The sequence below is a fragment of the Amia ocellicauda genome, chromosome 16 (assembly GCF_036373705.1).
Source record: "Amia ocellicauda isolate fAmiCal2 chromosome 16, fAmiCal2.hap1, whole genome shotgun sequence".
Classification (NCBI taxonomy): domain Eukaryota; kingdom Metazoa; phylum Chordata; class Actinopteri; order Amiiformes; family Amiidae; genus Amia; species Amia ocellicauda.
Window position 1 is genome coordinate 20,438,793 of NC_089865.1, and position 22,953 is coordinate 20,461,745.

The 22,953-nt window shown below is 39.2% G+C and overlaps 1 protein-coding gene across 1 annotated transcript in view; it reads left to right on the top strand.

Moving 5' to 3' along the window:
• Positions 1–22,953, top strand: part of LOC136711176 (contactin-associated protein-like 5) — a 129,747-nt gene that overhangs the window by 53,214 nt on the left and 53,580 nt on the right. Inside the window, exons 4-6 of the mRNA XM_066687235.1 lie at positions 17,641–17,788; positions 19,948–20,151; positions 20,423–20,607. Of these exons, the coding sequence (XP_066543332.1) occupies positions 17,641–17,788; positions 19,948–20,151; positions 20,423–20,607 (537 nt within the window). The remainder of the gene's footprint in view (positions 1–17,640; positions 17,789–19,947; positions 20,152–20,422; positions 20,608–22,953) is intronic.

A 22,953-nucleotide genomic window follows, 5' to 3' on the forward strand; every position in this document is an offset into this window, starting at 1 on the left:
GATTCAAATAATCTGAATGTATTGTGGATTTCTAAAATACATAGTCCTCCACCATCATTCCTGTCCTTTGTAAACTCTCTACTGCCACCTGTGTGTGTGGTGTGGCTTGTGTTTGATTATTTGAAATAACAGACATCATTGGCACAGTTTATTTTTAAAACCGTGTTATTGTTTGTTGTTTTTGTAGTGTTTTTTTGAGCTTGTTACTGGCGTTGCATTAATTCATTCATCCCTGGTGATTACTGTAAACAAGATCCATTGTCTCGTATGGTTTGCTCTGAGTCATATGCTTTTAAGTCTGATGAAATAAATAGTAGTTGGGACACCGTCACCAGGGAGAAGGCAGTCTTAATCAATGGGATGAAGTAGGATCAGTCGAAGACACAACTAGAATAGAAATAATGAAGTCACTGTGGAAAAAGAACTGCTTACATGAATGGTAACTAACCAAACCAGCGTAACCTTTGGGGAGGTTGAGGAGTGGCTAAAGAGTGGTGCCAAAGGAAAGTGTTTACATCATAATGATAATTGGATGGATGTCATGTTGTACCTTCACCGACCAGGCAGAAACGAGCGGAGCGCTTCTGAGTCCACTTGTAAAAACAGACCACGCTCTTAAATGTACTGTAAAATTAATATTGCATTAGGGAAGCCCTCAGCTGTCACGTATGTGGTGCAATCGAGTTTAAGCTTGCATGCAAAGTGGGCATAAACAAGTTATTTGCCAGGTGGGCAGGGGCGATCGGAATTCTCTGCTGATCTTTGACTGTAAAATTATTCTGGATTCATCTGTATTCCTTAGCAAGTGATCGAGGCTACGCGTGCCGAAATGTGGCTGTTCAGTCTACCTAATCTTCACACCTGCTTCATCATTTTAGTTGCAGTCAGATTCCTCCTATCCCAGTTGCGTAAAGCTCCACATGTGCCTTAGTATTGTGTTATAAGAACAGCATTTATTTCTATGTTTCGCTGATTTAGCATTATTTATTTATTTATTTTGAATATTGAAAAATAGTACATAACAATATAATCAAAGCTGAGAACATACACTCACCTAAAGGATTATTAGGAACACCTGTTCAATTTCTCATTAATGCAATTATCTAACCAACCAATCACATGGCAGTTGCTTCAATGCATTTAGGGGTGTGGTCCTGGTCAAGACAATCTCCTGAACTCCAAACTGAATGTCTGAATGGGAAAGAAAGGTGATTTAAGCAATTTTGAGCGTGGCATGGTTGTTGGTGCCAGACGGGCCGGTCTGAGTATTTCACAATCTGCTCAGTTACTGGGATTTTCACGCACAACCATTTCTAGGGTTTACAAAGAATGGTGTGAAAAGGGAAAAACATCCAGTATGCGGCAGTCCTGTGGGCGAAAATGCCTTGTTGATGCTAGAGGTCAGAGGAGAATGGGCCGACTGATTCAAGCTGATAGAAGAGCAACTTTGACTGAAATAACCACCCGTTACAACCGAAGTATGCAGCAAAGCATTTGTGAAGCCACAACACGTACAACCTTGAGGCGGATGGGCTACAACAGCAGAAGACCCCAGTGGGTACCACTCATCTCCACTACAAATAGGAAAAAGAGGCTACAATTTGCACAAGCTCACCAAAATTGGACAGTTGAAGACTGGAAAAATGTTGCCTGGTCTGATGAGTCTCGATTTCTGTTGAGACATTTAGATGGAGTCAGAATTTGGCGTAAACAGAATGAGAACATGGATCCATCATGCTTTGTTACCAATGTGCAGGCTGGTGGTGGTGGTGTAATGGTGTGGGGGATGTTTTCTTGGCACACTTTAGGCCCCTTAGTGCCAATTGGGCATCGTTTAAATGCCACGGCCTACCTGAGCATTGTTTCTGACCATGTCCATCCCTTTATGACCACCATGTACCCATCCTCTGATGGCTACTTCCAGCAGGATAATGCACCATGTCACAAAGGTCGAATCATTTTTCAAATTGGTTTCTTGAACATGACAATGAGTTCACTGTACTAAACTGGCCCCCACAGTCACCAGATCTCAACCCAATAGAACATCTTTGGGATGTGGTGGAACGGGAGCTTCGTGCCCTGGATGTGCATCCCACAAATCTCCATCAACTGCAAGATGCTATCCTATCAATATGGGCCAACATTCCTAAAGAATGCTTGCAGCACCTTGTTGAATCAATGCCATGTAAAATTAAGGCAGTTCTGAAGGCGAAAGTGGGTCAAACACAGTATTAGTATGGTGTTCCTAATAATCCTTTAGGTGAGTGTATAGACTGGTGATAAATTTAAGGAAAAGACAACAAAGTGTCTCGGTTAGGTGTTGGGCACCACGAGCTGCCAGAACAGCTTCAATGCTCTTGGCACAGATTCTACGAGTCTCTGGACTCTACTGGAGGAATGAACACCATTCTTTCAAAAGATATTCCCTCATCTGGGGTTTTGATGATGGTGGTGGAGAGCGCTGGCCAAGACATCGGTCCACAATCTCCCATAGGTGTTCAGATCTGGTGACTGCGAAGGCCATAGCATATGATTCACATCATTTTCATACTCATCAAACCATTCAGTGAGCCCTTGTGCCCTGTGGATGGGGCATTGTCATCCTGGAAGAGACCAATCCCATCAGGATAGAAATGTGTCACCATAGGATAAAGGTGATCACTCAGAATAACTTTGTCATGATTTGCAGTGACCCTTCCCTCTGAGGGGACAAGTGGACCCAAACCATGCCAGGAAAATGCCCCCCACAGTATAACAGAGCCTCCGGACCCCCTCACTGTAGGGGTCAAGCAGTCAGGCCTGTACCGTTCTCTTGGTGTCGCCACACATGCACTCGCCCACTTGTTTAGAATATGTTGAAGGATGACTCATCTGACCATTTCACTTTTGTCCACATCTCTGTACCAGTGCCTATGTTTTTTGCACCACTGAACTCTCAGATGTGCTCTTGTGTTTGTAATGAGGGGTTTCTGCACTGCAGCCCTACTATAATATCCCTCTCTGTGTCGTTCTCAATTGACTGTTCTTGCTGACACAGTCTGATCACATCCTTTATTGACATTCTCAGTCACCTGGGACAGAGTCGCTTTTCTGTTTTTCCTCACATATCGCAGTAATGCATGAGCATCATGGTCATCGAATGTGCGCTTTCAGCCACAATGTCCAACCCTATTTACTGATGTCTTTCCCATGGATCTAAATGCAGATGTAACTTTAGTCCCCATTCCTATTGAAACACTAGCCAGTTGAGTGTCTTTGTGACTGAAGCTCCTGCCATTCGTGCCCCAATAATGACCCCTCATTCAAAGTCACTTAGATCAAAGTCAAGAAGGTCCCAAGAAGACCGGGGCAGCTTAATGAATGAATTCAGTCCAATTGTACTTACTTCCAGCTTACGTAAGAACATGGAAAGAGTCTTAGTGAAACACCTCGCCTGTTCTTTGGCAAGCTGTCTTGACCCGTGTCAGTTTGCGTATAAAAGGAATAAGGTTACAGATGATGCAATTTTAACACTTTATAACAATACAGCAAAATACTTACTGCAGCCAAGGACATATGCTAGAGCCTTGTTTTTAGATTTCAGTTCAGCTTTTAATACAATTAAATTGTACATTGTTTCGCAAAGGTTATATGATCTAGGGGTCAATAGTGGCTTTATTTTTTGGATGAGAGATTTTCTCTTAAATCGGCTACAGAGAGTCTGTATTAATGGAAGTGTATCGGAGCAGCTCATCAATACAGGGGCCCCACAGGGCTGTGTTTTATCACCGGTTTTATTTTCTGTATACACAAATGAATTTAGGATCCAAGATCAATGCCACAGCTTATATAAATATGCTGATGACATGGTCCTAGTTGGCCTTTTAAGGACGGGAGATACATTAAGTGAAAGTGAGTACCTGAACCATGCTAAGGCATTACAGACATGGTGCCAAGAAAGTGCATTAGAAATAAATGAGGGGAAAACAAAAGAGCTAGTAATTTGTGCTAAACAAGAGCTTGTGGTATAGCCAGTGATGATTAATGGCCAAACTGTAGACCATTTTAAATATCTAGGCACTTTCCTGGATAAAAGATCAAGCTTTTTGGAGAATACTCACTAGATCTTTAAAAAATGTATGCAACGCCTCTACCTACTTAGGAAATTGAATAGCTTTGGGGTGAGTAAGAATATTCTAGAGATGGTATATAAATCCCTGATTGAGAGTGCATTGTCATTTAACATCATTGCCTGGTACGGGAATCTTAGCCAGAAAAATAGGAGTAAGCTCATCAGAGTGGTAAACATTGCTAGCAAAATAGTGCAGAGGTCACAGTGTCAGTTAGGAGATCTGTATGCACTGAGAACTAGGAAGAAGGTCCAGAGGATTCTGGATGATGACTTTGACCTATGCTGTATTATGCAATATACAAACTTGTACCCTATCGTGCTTTAATCTATTGTTAGAAGGCACTTATTACTACTTATAAATCAACACATGATGGAGTACAAGGTTGTAGTTTGTAAATTGCAACATCAAAGTTCTGATGCGGTCTAGGCCTTAATTTCTCATACCTTCGGTTTTTAGAATTAGACTGTTCCTCCTCCGAGAATTTCCACTTACAGGAAAATATGTTTCTGTAAATGGTTGCTTTGAAGTCTCTTGTAGAGGATGGTTTGAAAATGTTGTGTTTTTTAAATCTATATGACCAAAGCCTGATAAACACAATACAGTTATTACTGAGTTGTCTAGATGGAATGGTAATTCGACCATTTCGCAAAGCAGTGGTAGTGATGATTGTAATTGTAGTTCTCTTCACTTTGAAAGAGGTTTGTTGAGGAGAATGGGAGATATCTTTATTGTAGTGTTTTAGGCTTTTATGCTATGTGGATTCACTAGCACAAAACAAATAATGAGGGAGTTGGGTTTCCTGCAACAGGTTTATTCCCCTAACTCTCCTAATCACTGTACATGACAGTCTGAAGAGGTGTGTCTTGAGCAATCACCAGAAGGTGGTCAGGGATTCTGTTTTCCTGATTTCAGTGGTAAGGTCGTTCCACCACTTAGGGGCCAGAGATGAAAAGGAGCGGCTCTGGAGGAGGGGCAGTGGAGAGGAGGCAGAGTTAGTCTTCTGGCGCAGGAGGACCGGAGAGGTCTGGAGGGAGTGTAGGGAGAGATGAGGGTCTGAAGGTAACTAGGTGGCAGTTAAGTTTGGGTTAGGGATAGGGATAAGGTTACTAATGACAGCAAACTAATCACATCCTCAGAAGATCCACACCTCATACATTCTGGTTGAGATCATTAGGCGAGTGACTAAGCTTGCTCAGGGTGCAATATTTACACATGGCTGTCCAGTTGTTTGGCTATCTGTGACAGGAGAGGCCTGCTGATTGTGAAAGCCCTGCAAGATGCACATTCTTCATGACACAGATTGAATTGTCACAAAACAAATAAGAAAAATGAGTTTACTGTTACTTAAAAAAGTTGGACTAGGCTTCCACATCATTTAACCCTTTGCAGTCCTATGTCGGACTGGATCCGACATTGTAAAAATACGGTTCCCAAAAATGCATTAAAAAAGCCGATTCTCTTCTGTAAAAAGCAGAGCACAGCCTTTGAAACATTGCTATCAGTTGGAAAATGCTCAAAACATATGGGCTAAGTCCCCCCCGCAAGAAAACAGCACGCACATCTGCACAACTGTTACAGATGTTAGAATAAGCAGACAGTGAAGTAAATAGTTATTCAGATGGAGGCAGAAATTAGACTATATTGTTATTCAAAACCTGCAGCAGAAAGCCTGTCTTACACCCAGATGAATGCTACAAGAAGTATCATACATATCATGCAAAAACACAGATAGACCATTGAGCATGGCAACACAATTGCACATTGCATATTTTTGTACATTTTACAAATTTCTCTTTAGTTTTCAGACCACATGTAAATAGTTGTAAATATTGATGTAAAACTTTATTAATGTTTTTTTGTTTGCTGGTTACCTTTGTTAGAGGTATGTGAAGCACTATACAAAGTTTTGTAGCTTTTCTAAAGTTCTAAACTTAATTTATTGCCAGAAAACCTTTTTTTTTTACATTAGCGCCTGGAATAATAGTAAAAATAGTAAAAAAAATATATATATATTTTCAAAATATTTGGACTATTTTCAAATGTGAGGGAGTCCTTTGGAATAATACTGCTTTGTGCATTGTGTTTTGCAACAACAGTATAGTTATTTCAACTTGAAGACATGGTCTGAAATGGACCTGAGCAGGGTTAAATTGCTTTTGATTTTGTTTTATGGAACTGTTGAATCGATTACTGTTGCCACCAGTCGTCGGGGACATGTACTGACCCGCATTGCTTTTTATACAACTTCCTTCTGCTTAAGCTTCCTTCCACACAAAAGTAGGCCAACACCTGTCCTCTTTAATCAATAAACATCATGGAAATCCTATTCTTTGAGTGGTGTCTCATTTTTATAAGGGAACATTGATCGTAAGCAGAAGAAAATACGAAATGCAAGCAAGCACTGGTCTCTAAACCATTGGATTTTTGTGGCAGTGTTTGTGTTGATTCTTGTAGTTGCTCATTTAGTGTGCAGAGTGCTTTATTTTCCTCATTTCATTCACAACATACAATAGCAGGTCCTGTGAAAAGAGCCCTATCTTGTGTCCACAGCCCGGCACTAATGGAGTAACCAGGTAACCAGTCCCCCCACACATCTCTCTTATCACTCTCTTATCTGCAGAAGTATTTCGATGTCACTGAGGATTAAATTAATGTTTTGTTTCTAAGCAAATTCAACACACATTTTCTCTGCACCAGGTTCTGTTGTTGTTTTTGGTTCTTTCCCACAAAGACCCCAATGTGTATCTCTATAATTGTCTGTATTGATTTAATTGATTACATTGTGTTATCTCTAAGTAAAACCAGAGCAAAGCAGAAGAACACATTTGTCACAAGCTGTAAATCACATTAAGGATTACCTAAAGGTTGACTGGATTTCAAAGCATATCCTTTTTTTTTTTTTTGGATTTCCTTTCCCCCGGTGGACTTTGAGACATTTTAAAATAAAACTTCCAGAGAAAATACATTTCACATGCTTGTCCATAGTACACAATATAAATGCAATCTCAATACCTACTTTCAATATAGAAGAACGCAGATTGACAGATAATGCCTTTTCATGTTATCGTCCATATATACAGTGAGATTAATATGTGTTATGTTTAAAAAGTATCGTGCATTGGTTTCAGGGACTGCATTAATTTTGGAAATATATGCAGTTTTAAATACTCTAATTTCTCTGTGATATAAGGGAGATCTCAGCAGTAGTAATTGGACTGAAGTAACTTGTGTTATTTATTTATTTTACAATATTGAGGGTTACAAATTAACATTCTCTCAACACCCCCCCTAAACCTATGCCTATGGTCCCAGGTGCTGTGAGGCAGCTGTGCTAATCATTGTGCCACCATGCTGCCAGAAATATACAAATATTACAGGTTATATGAATTCATATTCCAAACGCTTAGCTAGCACCTCTCGGAACAGATGTCTCTACTTCCCTTTAAAGTGTTTCTAATAAAGGCAACCACATCAATTACAGCCCCAGTTTAACAGATTCCATGTATTCATATAATACTGGTATAACCTTAGAGGAAAATGTGGGTTTGTTTGTTTGTGTGTTCTCCTGAGAGTTACCCAAAGATATCCGCATCGCTGTATACCCTAGAGACTTTGTGTCCCTTGTGTAACAACATTGCGCGTTGAGTCGCGGGAGGAAGTAGAATGAATGGGCTCCAGGATTCCAACACACAATTACCCACAATCCATCTTTCCATTAATCTGTAATAAATATCATTATTTATTTAGCTTGTCACTGGCCTTTGTATCTGCTGCAGTGGAAGTAGGTCATCAATCACTTAGCCACATGGATGCCAGATATCATCTTGGGCACCTTCAGGCTTTCCTGACTTCACTGCCCCTGATCTCCGTGAACCTGCCATATGTTACTTAATTGAAATCTGGGGGTTTCAAATCCACTGCAGTCCTCAACTGAGTCCACGCAGGCCATTTTTAAGAGATACTTCTGAACAGCAATTAATTTCATTACAAAAAGCAAAATCAAATATTTATAATTACTCCCACTGTGTTTCTGATGCTTTGATGGATCCTGGGTATTTATAGATAAGTGCCACAAGGGCAGGGAGTACTTAACGTCTCTCGTTTGAATTCCCAGGATCTTCCCTCCGCTGATGATAATGTATTTGAAGTTAATGGAGGATTCGTTCCATGAAAGAAATAAGAATAAAACAGGAGCAGCTTAGATCTCGCTGTCCATTATGTATGTATATTTGATATTTAGACCAAGGCTGTCGATGACAAATGTTTTGTTTTCTTAAAAGCTTTGTAAGTTGTATAATTCTGAGTAAAATGTTAATTATAAACATAAAAGCCTTGGAGTGAGACTGGGTTAGGCCCCAATTTCTATGTTGTAAGAGTCTTCAAAATCATGAAAGGCATCGACCACATCAAAACAAAGGAGCTTTTCCAGATCAGCAGGGACACACAGACCCGGGACACAAATGGAAATTGGTCTTCAAGGCATTCAAGACAAAAAACAGGAGACACTTCTTCACACAGAGAGGCGTCACAATCTGAACAAACTCCCCAGCGATGTGGTTGAAGCTGAAAATGTGGGAACATTTAAAATCAGACTGGCTAGGATCCTTGGATCACTTAGTTATTAAGGGGGGGGGGGTATATCCATCATCAGCCATTGACCAATCCCCTGCTGGAAGGATGTATTATTTTAACTTGAGTCTTTGTACAGATCGAGATTCGTAACAATACTACCGTAGCTTAGGTTGTATTGATTTACAGATGTATAACGCCCCTAAACCCAAAACTTAGCTGAAAACTGTCCATTTTTATACTTTGAAAAAGGGTTTAATTATTTTGTAATACCAGATTCACATACACATACACATATTGTGTCTATAGAAAGTCTCCACCCCCTTTAACTTTTTTCACATTGTGTTGTTTCTGTGACTTCGAGTGTCATGCATTTTAATGGGGATTTTTCCACATTTATCTACACACCATTCTTCACACTGTTAAGGGGAAACATGTTTTTATTGTGAAAAAAAACAAACACTGAAATATAATTGGATAAGTCTCCACCCCACTGTGTTAATACCTGGTGGAAGCAATGAGTCTGTTGGGATAGGTCTCTACCAGCTTTGCAGACCTTACATACACCTGCCACTTCTTAATAATGGTCTTGACCATTCTCCAAGGGAAGTCTTTTCATAATTTTGTATACCAATCAACTGATCTGTGCCTTTCAACAACTCTATACCCTATAGGAACTGCTGAATTTATCCTGAAATCCTGTGAATCACTACAATTTAACACAGGTGGAGGCCACTTAACTTGGTGTGTGACTATGAAGGCAACTGATAACACCTGAGCTAATTTAGGATTGCTATTACAGGGAGAGTGGAGACTTATCCAACCAAGCTATTGCAGTTTTTATTTATAATACAATTTCTGCACAGTCCTAGAATATTTTTACTTGGAAATTGTGGGGTAGGATGTGTAGATAAAAAAAAAAAAGAAAAAAAATATTTTAATTTCAGGCAATAAGGCAACAAAGGGTGAACAATTTGACTTTCTATAGGTACTCTATAAGGAATGTCACATGACTATGAGGAGTAGCCATCATTCAAATTAAGTTCAATTCTCATATCATTGTGTGTCAGTCAGGATCCTGAGATGTATCTTTGTGTGCTTAAAATTTCAGTCACACTCAACAAAATAGAAATTAATTCGATTTTATTTGTGAAAACTCAGTGGAAATGTATTTACTTCCTTCATCTTTGTACACAGTATTTAACTACAATTTTTGACAGGACATTTCTGAAGCAATAGAGCATGCGGTTAACTACACTTTTTGTATAACTGAAGAGTTCTGAACCAGACAGCCATTTTATAGATGTGCACAATGTGTGAATTCAGACCTCAAGAAAATAAACCAAACCATTAATTATTACATGCTTTATAAATTGATGAGCTAACCTGGATTTTATATATAAACAAAAATCTTTCACATATAAGAAGCAAAAACAAAAAAAAAACATCTGATTATCGTTGTTTGCATTAGTATCAGCGTTACTGATTTAGCTTACTGATGAACATTCACTCATCCACATTATAATATTGAAAAGCTGCAGACTTTTCAAAAATGCATCATGCTTTACTGCACATTTTACTAAAACAACAACAAAGCTCTTGTGGCTGAAGAGTCAGACTTTAATCAGACATTCAATGTGTTAAGTAACAATTTGTGTGTATAGTTCCCAATTCATATACAACGTATGTGGGTGAGAGCACTTTTTATATCTTCAAAGTCTGGATGCGTGAAGTCTGTGCTTAGCCCTTGGCATTTATGCCCACTTCCTCACTTGGCACAAAAAGTGTCCGCAAAGGTTGCAAAAAAAACAGCTTTCACTGTCTAAATAGGTTACCCTCAAAGGCACCCACACAACTCCAGATCCCCTCGCCTGTCGTTACGCCCCAGTGTTCATTAGAACGGCGCCATGCACACCGCCGAGCCAGTGAACTTGTGCCAAGGATGTTCTTGTGCCGGCTCCAAGCCGTCATTGATTTATCCTCATACCTACACCCCCTTCCCTCCACCGCCACCCTGATCAGCCCCCTCTCCCCTCAGTCAGCATCCTTTGGATATAAATGAAAAATAAATCCAACTAATTCAAAGGCCTGCATGTTTGAAAGCCCTTAATCTATGTGTACGGAAGCTTCTGGAATGAAAACATCCATGAATAAGGCAGAAAGAACCCTATTGATTTAAAGTAATCCTATTGTAACAGCAGGTATTAATCCCTCTGATTTAGTTACACTCCCTTGTTTGGGTTTTAGGGGCACATGCCAGGTTCTTTTCTTTTTTCTTTTCATTTAATTCCCTTTTTCTTTTTATTTAGTTTTTCATGTTGCTCTGTGAAGTGTTAGTATAAAAAAAATAGATATTTATTTGAGCAAAATTAAATGATTGCACACTTGCATTTCTTCTTCTAAAATCATATTTTTCGAACATTGTATCTAGAGTTTGAATGCATTTGGTGGCAGCTATATTTTTGTATTTGCCTGTGCTGGAATTTACAAATGACTAAACATAAATGTAGCCACAGATGTTTCTACAGTGTGCATCAGATACTGGATTGTAAACTATATTTTGTATTACTCTCTGTGAATTTCAAAGAACATCTAATGGACTTCCGTGTTCTACAGTATCTCATTTGGTCATTTTTGTAGTATTATTATTAATAATAAGAAGAATAACAATAATAATCACCATCATATTGTTTTCCAGGCAATTTTCTTTCTTCACATTTGGTGCAAAAAAGGTAAGCTTGAAAGGCAGATCTGTTTTGCTTGGGGCTTGTTTTGCATCTGTATACATGCGCACGCGCACACGCACACGGAAACACTTTTTATAGATCAGGCACTGCTTTCTGATTTGATCTCTGTATCTGTGCAGGTTTTCTTGGAATGGAATTCTTCATGCTTTAATATTTTACAGGGCATGTCGCAGACAGATGAGAGGAACATTTGTCTCTGATGATTTATGATTTAGGACACATTAATAAAAATGCCAAAGCAATCAACACTCTCTTGATAGACATCAATTAGTGAGGTGTACAGAGTGTGAGGTTACTCCGCTAAGGGGCGTGTTAGGTTTATGAAGTATTTTGCTCATATCTCATTGCAAGTATAATGATTGCATTTAGTAAGCAACTTTTTAGTTTTTTGTTTGTTTTGTAGGGAGGTAAAAGGCCAGATTCGTTTTTTATTCTTAAATCTCTTATCATTATATTTAAATAAACATTATGCCAATAGCATTAATTGCTTCAACTCATCTTCATATCAATTTGCAGCATTGCACAGCTCACTAGCTAGCTTGATTGGTTTGATTAGAAAATGGATAAAAAGATGGGTTTATGATATGCGCTACTTAACTATATGGGAGTGCACTGTTCATTCTAACTGACGAAGTGTGCAGTGCTGCAAATTGATAGAGTTACGATGCTCAGGGGTGTGGAGATCCAAACAAAACCGATTAAACGTGTGGGATTCCACAATTAGCACTCCCAGGAACGGCGATGGGGAAAAACAAAGCCGGATTTACATGAAATGAGGAGGTCAGTGCGATATAAACTCCAATCTGAAGTTATTTATCGCTTCGGGGGTGGCTTTCAGGAATACACGAGTGACATTGGAAAATCTGTCACATAATTGGCCTCAACTGATGTCTTCAAATTTGAAGCTAGTTTATGCAGAATCAATAGAGGAAAAAGGACACGGTCGGCAAAAATAGAAGACAAGTGCATTACTAACCAAGTGCAGGCTGCACCGTATTGATTCTACATATTGGATCAAAATGTGATGTTGTCACACATAGTCAACAGCAGTTAATTTAGGACCCAGCAATTTAAACGTGTTAATGGACTGTCTGATCTGCAGTGAAATATCCAGGCAGAAGGCTTGGGAGAACGTGACAATCACTACATGATTGGGGAGGAGGATTGTGCCGGCAATGCAAAGGAGTACGAGAATGATTTTAGTTTTCTTATTAAAAGTAAATGTATTCTGGATCCTAGTTATTGCATCTCCGTGTTTCTGATATTTAGCCCTAAATAATAATAATAATAATAATAATAATAATTTAAAATGTATTTATAGATGTTAACAGTCACCTTTACCCACATCCATGTACTGTATTTAGGCTCTGAATTGTATTACTTAAACAACAGCTTATTCACTTCAAGTATGATATGGAGAATATTCCCAGAGAAAATACTATACCTACAATGCATATTTAATGCTAGAAATGCTGTATATTAAAAACATAAAATGAACCATATAGTTAAGCAAACCAGTGATGAAGATGTCCTAATCATTAGAGGGAGGTTAAGTGACTACCATGCTGGTCAGACAGGTTGATTAGTAAATGGTTGTAGATGGCCTATTATACCCTGAACCCCACTGAGATTAACACTATGCTCAACCCATAACAAATCAATGCAAACTAATGAAAGAACAATACTTTCCACACCCCACTTTTAAAGGTATGCAAACCTTCGTCCTCCAGCATTTTTCTTTTCTTTTGTGTTCTGGAATATATGGCATTATGAGAATATTGTTATGCTCTTATTTGGTGGTAGCTCAATTTGTTATATGCTGCTTTACACGGCCCTCTTTTTTAATTTACAAGTGGCATCATTGAACTGTGATGCATAGCATTTCAAGATTTAAGTGACACTACATTGTCTAAAGCATGTGTAAATTAAGTTATATAATTATTAACTGAAATATCTAGAGGTCGTATCTGGAGTAGTCATTACTGATGATGTATGAAATGCATCTGCAAATTGTGAGTTACATAGACCTGTATTTCGTTTAAAAAAAATAATAAAAATAACAACATTGGATATTTGTGTTTGTGTGTGTGTGTGTAGCTGTAGATCGAAGCAAGTGGAAGCATCTTGGTGAGGCCTTCATCCAGTAGTGGATCAATATAAGCTGATGGTGATGGTCATATATATAAAAGATATAAGGGTAACATTTCACAAATAAGTAGCAATATGAAAAGAAAATACTGAAGCTGATGAATTAATTTTAATCTAGCCATATAAGACAGAGCTAACTAAACTGCCTGCCATTTTTGAAAAAAAAACAAGAGCATACAAAAAGAGAGTGACAGCATACGAACCCAAATCAAAAATAGTCTGTGCTGTCTGGATGTGGATCTTTTTCTGTCACAAAGGACAATTTTAAAACTCCTAACATTCTACTATCAAACTAAAATGAGCTAAAATCATCCAGATAAGTGTGTGGCAACAAATTCAATAGCCATAACAAAAACTTATGAGACTTTAATCAAATAACACACCAGGGTTGCGGTCATTTCCACTTTTTTCAATTCCAATTCCCTTTGTCAGACCCATTAAAATTCCAATTCCACTTGATATGCCATTGACACGTTAAACTCTACTGGAATTGGAATGGAATTGAAACCGGAATTCCAAGCTTGGAATTGGAATGGAAAAACTGGAATTGACCTCAACCCTGTAACACTCACTTCATCCCCCATATAAAGATGGTTCTTTCCATGACTAGAAACCACAACCCCAGCACGCTGTCCTTCTCCTTCTGTAGTAGCTGGATTGGTTTCAGGCCACATCATGAAAACCATAAATATGAAGTGATGTTCAGTAGGGAAATACTGCACAAGTGTTGCACAATACTTTGAAAATGTCAGACACTCAGCAAATGGGTCACTTTGAACAATGCAAGTTTGAGAATAATTATGATTTTATTATCATTTTAACTGTAGCCCTCTTGATCTAGTAGCCCGATAGGAGGAATTTTAATTTCATTTAACACCCAGGACTAGCTTAATCACTTTTTGTCTAGTAACTAATAAACACTTTGATATTTTATTATTAATTAGGTAATTTGCATGCAGACTCAAAAGGTAAACAGGAGTGCCGAACTGGCCAGACCAAAAGAGGGAGAGAGATATGTTGTGATGGTATTTACTTCCTGCATGTTAACCCCACTGATATCCCTTTTTAGTTTCCTCAGATCAAGAGAAGGGCAGCAGTGTTTCACAGTGATGAGGGTATTAATCTCCAAAAAAGGAAAATGCCAGTACTATGCAACAGCTCCTGGGGAGGTGTTTGCACCAAATTAGGGAGAAACAATTAAGCAATTAAGACTCTGAAAAAGCACTCTCAAGTGGTGGAAAATGAGCTGACGGGAGAAAGGGAAATAACAGGGAATTTTACTTTATCACTCTGTAAATGTAAGCTTCAGTATATGAGAGGTTATTCAGTATACTTGTGCAATTATACTACTTGCATTTCTTCAGAAATTCTGCTAAGAAAGGACAATTATACACAAAGGCTTACGGAGTCGTTTTTTAACCGGTTTAAAATACGGATAATTTCACGTAATTTGAACCACCGTAGCATGTTTGACCTCCCATTAAATGGTAATTTTTTACAGGGTTATATGGCGAGTAAGCAACAGCCTACGGATGCAGAAACAATTTTAGGATCATGTAGCTAGTTTCCCTTCACACATAAGGTTATCAAGCTGGGGAAAGTTTTTCGTTTTTGTTTCCCCCAACTCTTCTCCCTAGAGTGTATACTACAGTCAGCAGAAACATAATATGGGTAGCTTTACTCAGGAGGGTACGCCAGACAGAGGAAAACCGCACTATAAAGACAAACGGTTTGTCTGAAAGTCCAGAGTTAATACAGAACATGCTGCCAATCATTCTTCCAAATCATCTTTCGACCAAAGCAGTAAAGAGATGTAGTTATGAGCAAAGGTAGGCAGGGCAGAGTTTTGCAGATCTGAAACCTTTGATGGCATGAGTGCAGACAAAAGCACCTTGAATGGGGACTTGGTAAGTTTGAACAGAAGTATTTGAAAGGTTTGTTATGCTTTATTCCAGTAGTGGACTGACAAAGGTTAGACATATTGATGATATATCATCACTGGTCTGTTGTTTGACAATACTAGCATTTCTTCCAATATTTTTGCTTTCATATAGTCTTCTCTAAAATCCTATGAGTAGGTGAACCAAGGTGTTTGGTGATCTCTTACTAGATCTGATCTCCAGCTGTGATTGACTGAAATTACTAAATTTTCCATTCCCTGTATGCGGTTGACCATTTAATACATTTTATTGTTTAGTGTCAGGAAGAATATAGTGTTTCAGAGGCTGCAATTGCCATGTCTAATATTATATGTCCATTAAAACCCAGAGAAAGTCTCTATTTTCTCTGGAAATGTAATAAACCGTAAGGAGTCAACAGTCTTGTTAGAATACATTTACCTTAGGGGACTTATTGGTCTACAGCTATTTCCACATTCTCTGATTTCAGTGAAAAATGACAAGTGCTTTATAAGTAAATGATAAACTCTCATCTTTTTCAGTATTGGACCCGTTCCATTATTCATAAACCATTTGATAGAGCTTTAGCGAGGAGGGGAATATACGTGAAAATAAAAGTGTCTGGTGGCAGTTTTAGATTTTTGTATTATTGTTTCATTAAATTCATGCTAAAAACAGCATAAATATTTCCCGGCTTTTCATTTCCACAGTTCAGCTCTATTTTATTGTATTTATTCTTCACCTCACCTTCTGTACAAATAAGTCATTTCACAAAAGCCATGCGCCAGAATCTTTTTACCTTCAATTCTTTCAAACCAAACATAGAACACTTTCTTACTTAGATCCAGGTTTTGTTGTTTTCGTTCTCTGCCATTGCTGTTCTCTCCCTCTCTCTTCTCTGAACAGAGGAGTCTGGTTATACTTTGTAAAAGGTTACATCTTGCTTTGTATTGAATATGAGCAACCCCCTCTATGATATATATATATATATATATATATATCATATTTCAATAATATAAAGAGTGAGAATGTTAAAATGGCAGTGGTCTGGACACACTGCAAGAAGAACAGATCAAAGACGGACAAAGGAAGCTATTGAATTGATCCCAAAAACACCTAACAGACTACATTTTCTTAGATTTAACTTAAAGCTGTTAAACACAACTTTTGTCAAAAGTAGGTTCATTTTAAGTCCAGTTTTCCTGCTTACATCTGAGAGTTCTTGAAATTGAAGCTACTGGTCTTGGACAACTTGTAAATTATCCATTATTACATCCACTTCTGAATCCTGCATGTTCTCTTGGTTGGCGTCCAGTGTGTCTTGAAGGCGAAGTGTTAATATCTTTGTAAATACATTGATGGGAAGTAGACTAATGGTAGACTATAAGTAGACTATAATACTTCCCCCTCTTTCACCACAATTTGAAATTGCCAGTTACTAAACTGGGCTCTCTCCTCACAACCCACACCCTGGACATTTTCAAAAGCAAATTGTTCACATCCCAACACTTATATGGCCTTAGATGTTAGATGTGAGCAGCATCAGAAACGAGAGTGTTATTCCTGAGGTATTCATAGATTAGGAGTTTGCAGCCATTATAAGTGTGACCCAACACATTGGAAATCGACAGCTGTAGTAGAGCCCAAAGTCAACAGCAGACACTTGCCAATGCAGGATTAATAACGGCTGTCTCTTCCCCAACAGCAAAAAGAAACCGTTATGTATTTGATTTGATTTTATTGTATTTTATTTGTATTTATTTCTTATCTCAAACCAAGTTGGCATTTAAATCAGTGTGAAAGGAATGGATTAAGATTCAACATTTTAATTAATCTTATGTAGCCCCGAATTAATAAATTAAACTGTAACTGGGAAGGTTTAATCCATATTCTCCATCTGTGTCTCTTAATTAAATGGATTTAAATAAGTAAATGCATAAATCCTCGGTCCTGTCAATACACATTAATCTACTTCTTTATTAGAGAAGAACTTACACAAAAGTAAGGCAACTTTTAACTGATATACGTGGACTAGAATAACTACTTCTTGAGTCTTAATAATGCAGAAGAAAGGAACACATTTTATTTTATGAATAATAGCAAAGATTCATGTTTATTTTTTTTAATAATTGTATTTTGTCATTATCTTTCCCTCTGTATTTCCAGGCCATCCCAGGAAACAACAACGCAGACAGTGTGACTCACCATAAATTACCACACTCTATCAAGTCACGGTTCCTGCGGTTCGTTCCCCTGGAGTGGAACCCGAGTGGCCGGATCGGACTGAGAGTTGAAGTCTATGGCTGTGTGTACAGTGAGTACATCACCTTTGACTAATGTATTAATACCTTGTTTCCCCAATGCCAATGGCAGATGGAAGTGTGTGGCTATACATGACTTTACAGATTGCTTTACAGTGTCCACCAGCTGTTGTTTCAGGCAGAGGTACAGACGCATTATTCTCATGCAGGCAGTGTTAGATGCTGGCTCCTTTCCACTATGTTCTGCTTTGTAAGGTACATGTAATTTAACAAAACTTAATTTTCACAGCATTTAACAGTGTAAAAGTCAGCACACTAAATAAAATAGCGCACAACAAACAGAATCCCAAACTTCAAAGTCAACTTCATAGCATGCAAAAGAACAGCTGTGCCCCTGCATTACTATTTGGTATCATCAGTTGTAATTATTCCTTACTGTGCACATTCATATTGCGTAATGTTTCCCCTGGAAGATCAGTATATTAATGTTGAATGAATGTCTGCTTCGCTAATAAATGCTTAATGAAAACCATCTAACGTCAACTTTAGGGGGAGCCTAATGGATTACAAAGCCTTCGCAAACAGCACAAAATCAAAAATGCTGAACAAGTTACCCTAAGGACCTGCTACACCATGGATGATCCATAAAAGGGGCTGAAAAATAACAAACACTAATTTATGTTTGCGTAAAATTGGGTGCATTGAAAAGTGTGTCTCAGAATCACTTACAGCAACAGCGGCAAAAACAACGATAAGCTACCCAGACAATTAGATGTCTGTGGATAAGTGCAGAACGCTTCCTCTGTGTCCCATTAACATCCATCGAATTCCATGCTAAGAAGAGCTGAACTTGTCATGCTCTCAAAGGTAAAAACTGATTTTGTTCCAGTCATTCTAAGCAACCCAGCAACACAAGCAAGGCCGTCCGCAAACAGGAAGTGTGGGAGATCCCATGCATGTTCAAGCAGAGTAGAGTACCTGCTCACCCGCACTTAAGCAATGATAACGCGAATAAAACGTAGTGAGCAGTGTTCTTGCAGGGCTGCAGCCATCGAGAGAGTTGGGCCTGGGAGCTGCCGGCTTTTGTTTTGTAGGTATCCTTTTAATTTGATGGCGGGGACCCAGGGAGCCATGTAGTAATGGAAGGCAACACAGAGGGGTTTTAATCCTTATGCATTTCAAATTGAAATTTAGCTTTTTGCGCAGCGATGCAACTGGGAAATGCCGCTTCAGAGGTAATATAAAAAAGCTGGAAGGAAAAGATGGATATTGAATGTTAAGACGAGAAGTTGGAATTGACTTTGAAATGAGAAATGTAGAAATGCCGCTTAAAGCATTCCCAAGAGTGTAGAGCAACTGTTGTGCAGGGTCTGTCTGTTTTTTGGCACTATTTGTCGGCTGTTTGGAATGAGAGCTGAGTGTGCTTGGGACAGTGCATCAAGAAGGCCATTAGTCAGACTGTACATGCACTTGCTGATGGAAAAAAATATAGCTTTATATTGCCTTAGAAATAGTTGTACTTGCAGTATACAGTTTTCAGCTTCTATTGCCTTGTTTTATTTATTAGTCTCCTAATTTTTTCCAGAGCTGTATTTACTGAACTATTAATCTCAAATCTAATTTATAAGCTTTCCATTTGGAGCAATGTGTTTCATCAGGAGATATGTAAATCAAGGTCACCTGAAATACATATTTGTTTAACAAATTCCTATTATCAAAATCATAAAGTTCGCACCACATAATATAATTTCATAGCACCTACAATCAGAGTTATTACAACTAAAAGGCACATTTTCTCGTTCATAGAAAAATAGGACTGTCATATGAGCACAATTAGCAAAATGCCAATATATTAGATTTCACACTTTCTCCGCCCAGCACAATTGCCAAAAGACTTGAACACTCAGACAGTTTGTACTTCAGCCAGAAATGTTGTTTATTCAGTCTAATTGAAGTTCAATTTCAAACACACGTGTGCTCTCCGTTTGCACGTGTGAGCAGTTCTCGGAGACAAAGGCGTCTCCAGGTGCAGCAGCATCACTTCACTGCATTTGTTTTCATCTTTAAATATGATCTCCTGCTGAGTTAGACGATGACAAAACTGAGCTGGGTCCTCAAGGAGAACAAAACTGCTTAGTACAGACAAGAACCCCTGAGAGACGCCACCTGCAGTACTCCACTTGTCAGTCTAACGCTCCCTTTCGCTCCACAGAGTCGGACGTGGCGGACTTTGATGGCAGAAGCTCCCTCCTGTACCGGTTCAACCAGAAGTCCATGAGCACAGTGAAGGATGTGATCTCCCTGAAGTTCAAGAGCCTGCAGGGGGACGGGGTCCTTGTGCACGGGGAGGGCCAGAGGGGGGACTACATCACGCTGGAGCTGTACAGGGGTAAACTCGCCCTACACCTCAACCTGGGTGAGAACAACCTCTTGGTCCATTGAAAGAGTCAGGAAAACAATTAGGGAGAGTGTGAATGCATAAATCCAGAGCCACATCGTGTGTTGATGGTATGATCCCCACACTTCTCTCTTTAAGTGTACACTGTGCATGCAAATGGAGTTAATGAGCTGTGGAGAAACAGATTCTGACGGAGCGACGGAGAGAAGGCACGCATAAATGATGGCCAGAAGGCTGGTGGTCCCCCGAAGGCTTGGGTCTCTAACCTCCCCCCCTTCCCCCCCAACAGATGATGCCAAGCTCCACTCGAGCAGCGGGCACATGTCAGTGACTTTGGGCAGCCTGCTCGACGACCAGCACTGGCACTCGGTCCTCATCGAGCGCTTCAACAAGCAGGTCAACTTCACCGTCGACAAACACACCCAGCACTTCCGCACCAAGGGGGACGCCGACTCCCTGGATGTTGATTACGAGGTGCGTTTCCCCTCATTACCAGGGCTGGCTGCGGGGGTATTTCTCTCGTGTCTGTGGGCAGAAATCCTGCTGAGGAGCAGCAGATTGTGCGCAGGGGGAAACCAGGGACAGCAGCAGGAGGAGACACTGCTATTGGTTTATTTAAAAGATTGACTCTAGATCACCCGCCAACATCCGAGCTTTTGTTTCAGTGGGTGCTCGGGAAAAGCAATAGCCGGTATTTAAACAAAATTGATAAATTGCAGGCCTGGCTGAAACATCAGTGGTAATCCATCTGCTTTCTCCTTTGCTGTTTTATTTGTGTGTGGTTTTAAACTGAGTGAGTTGAAACACTGTGTTGCACAAGCTGTTTGTCAAGCAGTGAGTCTGGTTGGCCCCTTGAGTACGTTTTGCTGTGCTGTTTTGTGAAATAATGGACAGCACTTTTAATTTTAAATATGGGGTAGATTGGGTTTGTGGCTAGGAAGTTTAACATGAAGTGCATTTGCTAGTAGGTGTGACCAATGTACTAATATCAAGAATAAGATCAGTCTTGCTAGGTTACTGTTTATCACTGGTATTTGAAAGATTAAGATATAAAGATATTTATATTTTGTGGCAGAATTCACTAAGTAGACTTTGAGATCCCATTTGAAAGTGCTCTTTAGTCAGTCAGACTGAAAACTGTATCTCAGAAGGGCCACATTTTAGTTTTCACCAGAGTCACAGAGCTTTGAGCCCATTTCATGTGAGCTCAGGACATTTTACAAGAGATGAGACTGCCACATTCCTGAGCATTTGTGTGCATCTGAACTGATTCATTTCCACAGGGAATTTAAGATAAACATGTTGCCTTGTTCAGTCAATTGATTTCTCAGAGAAGAGAGTCAGCTGCCAGCAATCTCTATTAATCCCTGAAAATAAGACGTCTGTGGATGCAAGCTAGAAATTTGAATCCCTCTCCCCTCATTTAAGCCCTCTGCTGCAGAGTCCGGTTATCGTTAAAATGCTGGGGGCACGATTCAGAGTGTATTGATATCGAAAGGTTTCCCGCGTGCTTTTAGATCAATTTGGCTAAATTAATCTGGTTTTCTGTGAGGCTGGGTTGCTAATTGAACGGCATGCGTTGTGGTAAACAGTTTGTTTCATACGTGTATCTGCCCCTCACCACCTGTGCATCTATCTTTACCCAAACTATAGCCCCAAGATAACGTTAAAGACCTTATTTTATTTCTATACCTAAGCTTTTTTCTATGCTGCGGACATTTCAGTCACCTACGTACATTTTTTCGACGTCCCCCCCACCTCCGCTAGGGATCTCGACAGTAGCATTGACCAAAAATAACTCCCCATTGCACTGCAGTATAATAGGAACATTTGAGGCATTAGCAGGACATTTTTTTGACAAGCGGTCCTTCCTGCAAGCCAAATTGAATGCAATTGACATTTCACCATGCTCAGATGGAGAATCAAGGTTGCCTAATATTCCTAATTGAGAAGTGTTCTAACTCCCTAATGGATATAATAATAACCATTTATAACCGCCATTGTTAGGATATTTTTTTTTCATTTTTCTATTCTTCTACAGCACAATGGTTTAGCATTGACATAATTTCCCCCCAAAAATAAAAAATGCCACCAGCAACAATCACAAGTACAATATAGAGCTGTCAACCCATAAATATAACCATCCCACTGGATGTCCAACGTTTATGTAAGGGCATACAAATGCCAAACAAAGTGTGCCAAACTAGAAGCACAGTAGAGGACAGCCATTGTTTACTGTACAATGGAGCCACAGTGCCTTTGTCCTTTTCCAAAGCTATGCATCTGTCATAGTGCAATGGACTGCAGCCTGAATGTGCAATTGCTACAGATGCACTGTGATGCAACGGGGAGGTTTGCGATCTCCCAAAAGAACATTGGAATGGATTAATGCCAGCTTTGGATATCAAATATGAGGAATTGACAGTCATTAAAATAAGCCCTCCCCCTTTTCTAATGATTTACTATTCAACTGCATGTTATTTTATTTTTTTTGGTTTGTTTGTTTGTTAATATATGTTGCATTCCTATTCTGCTGCTTAAGGTCATTAACATAAAATAAAAGGGGATTTTGCTGAGACATGCTTTTTTAAAATATTACCCAAAAGAAAATAGCAAATTTCCATTTCTCGAATCCATTACAATAGGGCATCTATGTAGATTAGTTAGTCTTTCACACTTAGTGGAGATTGCAACGTACATTGTGTGGGTTTCCAAAGACTAAAGATAGACCTAAAATGTATGTGGATGTTGCCGGAGACTGCCAGCTATTGGGAAGCTGTTCTCTGTATAAGTTATACTAAGGGAGTACCACAAGAGAGG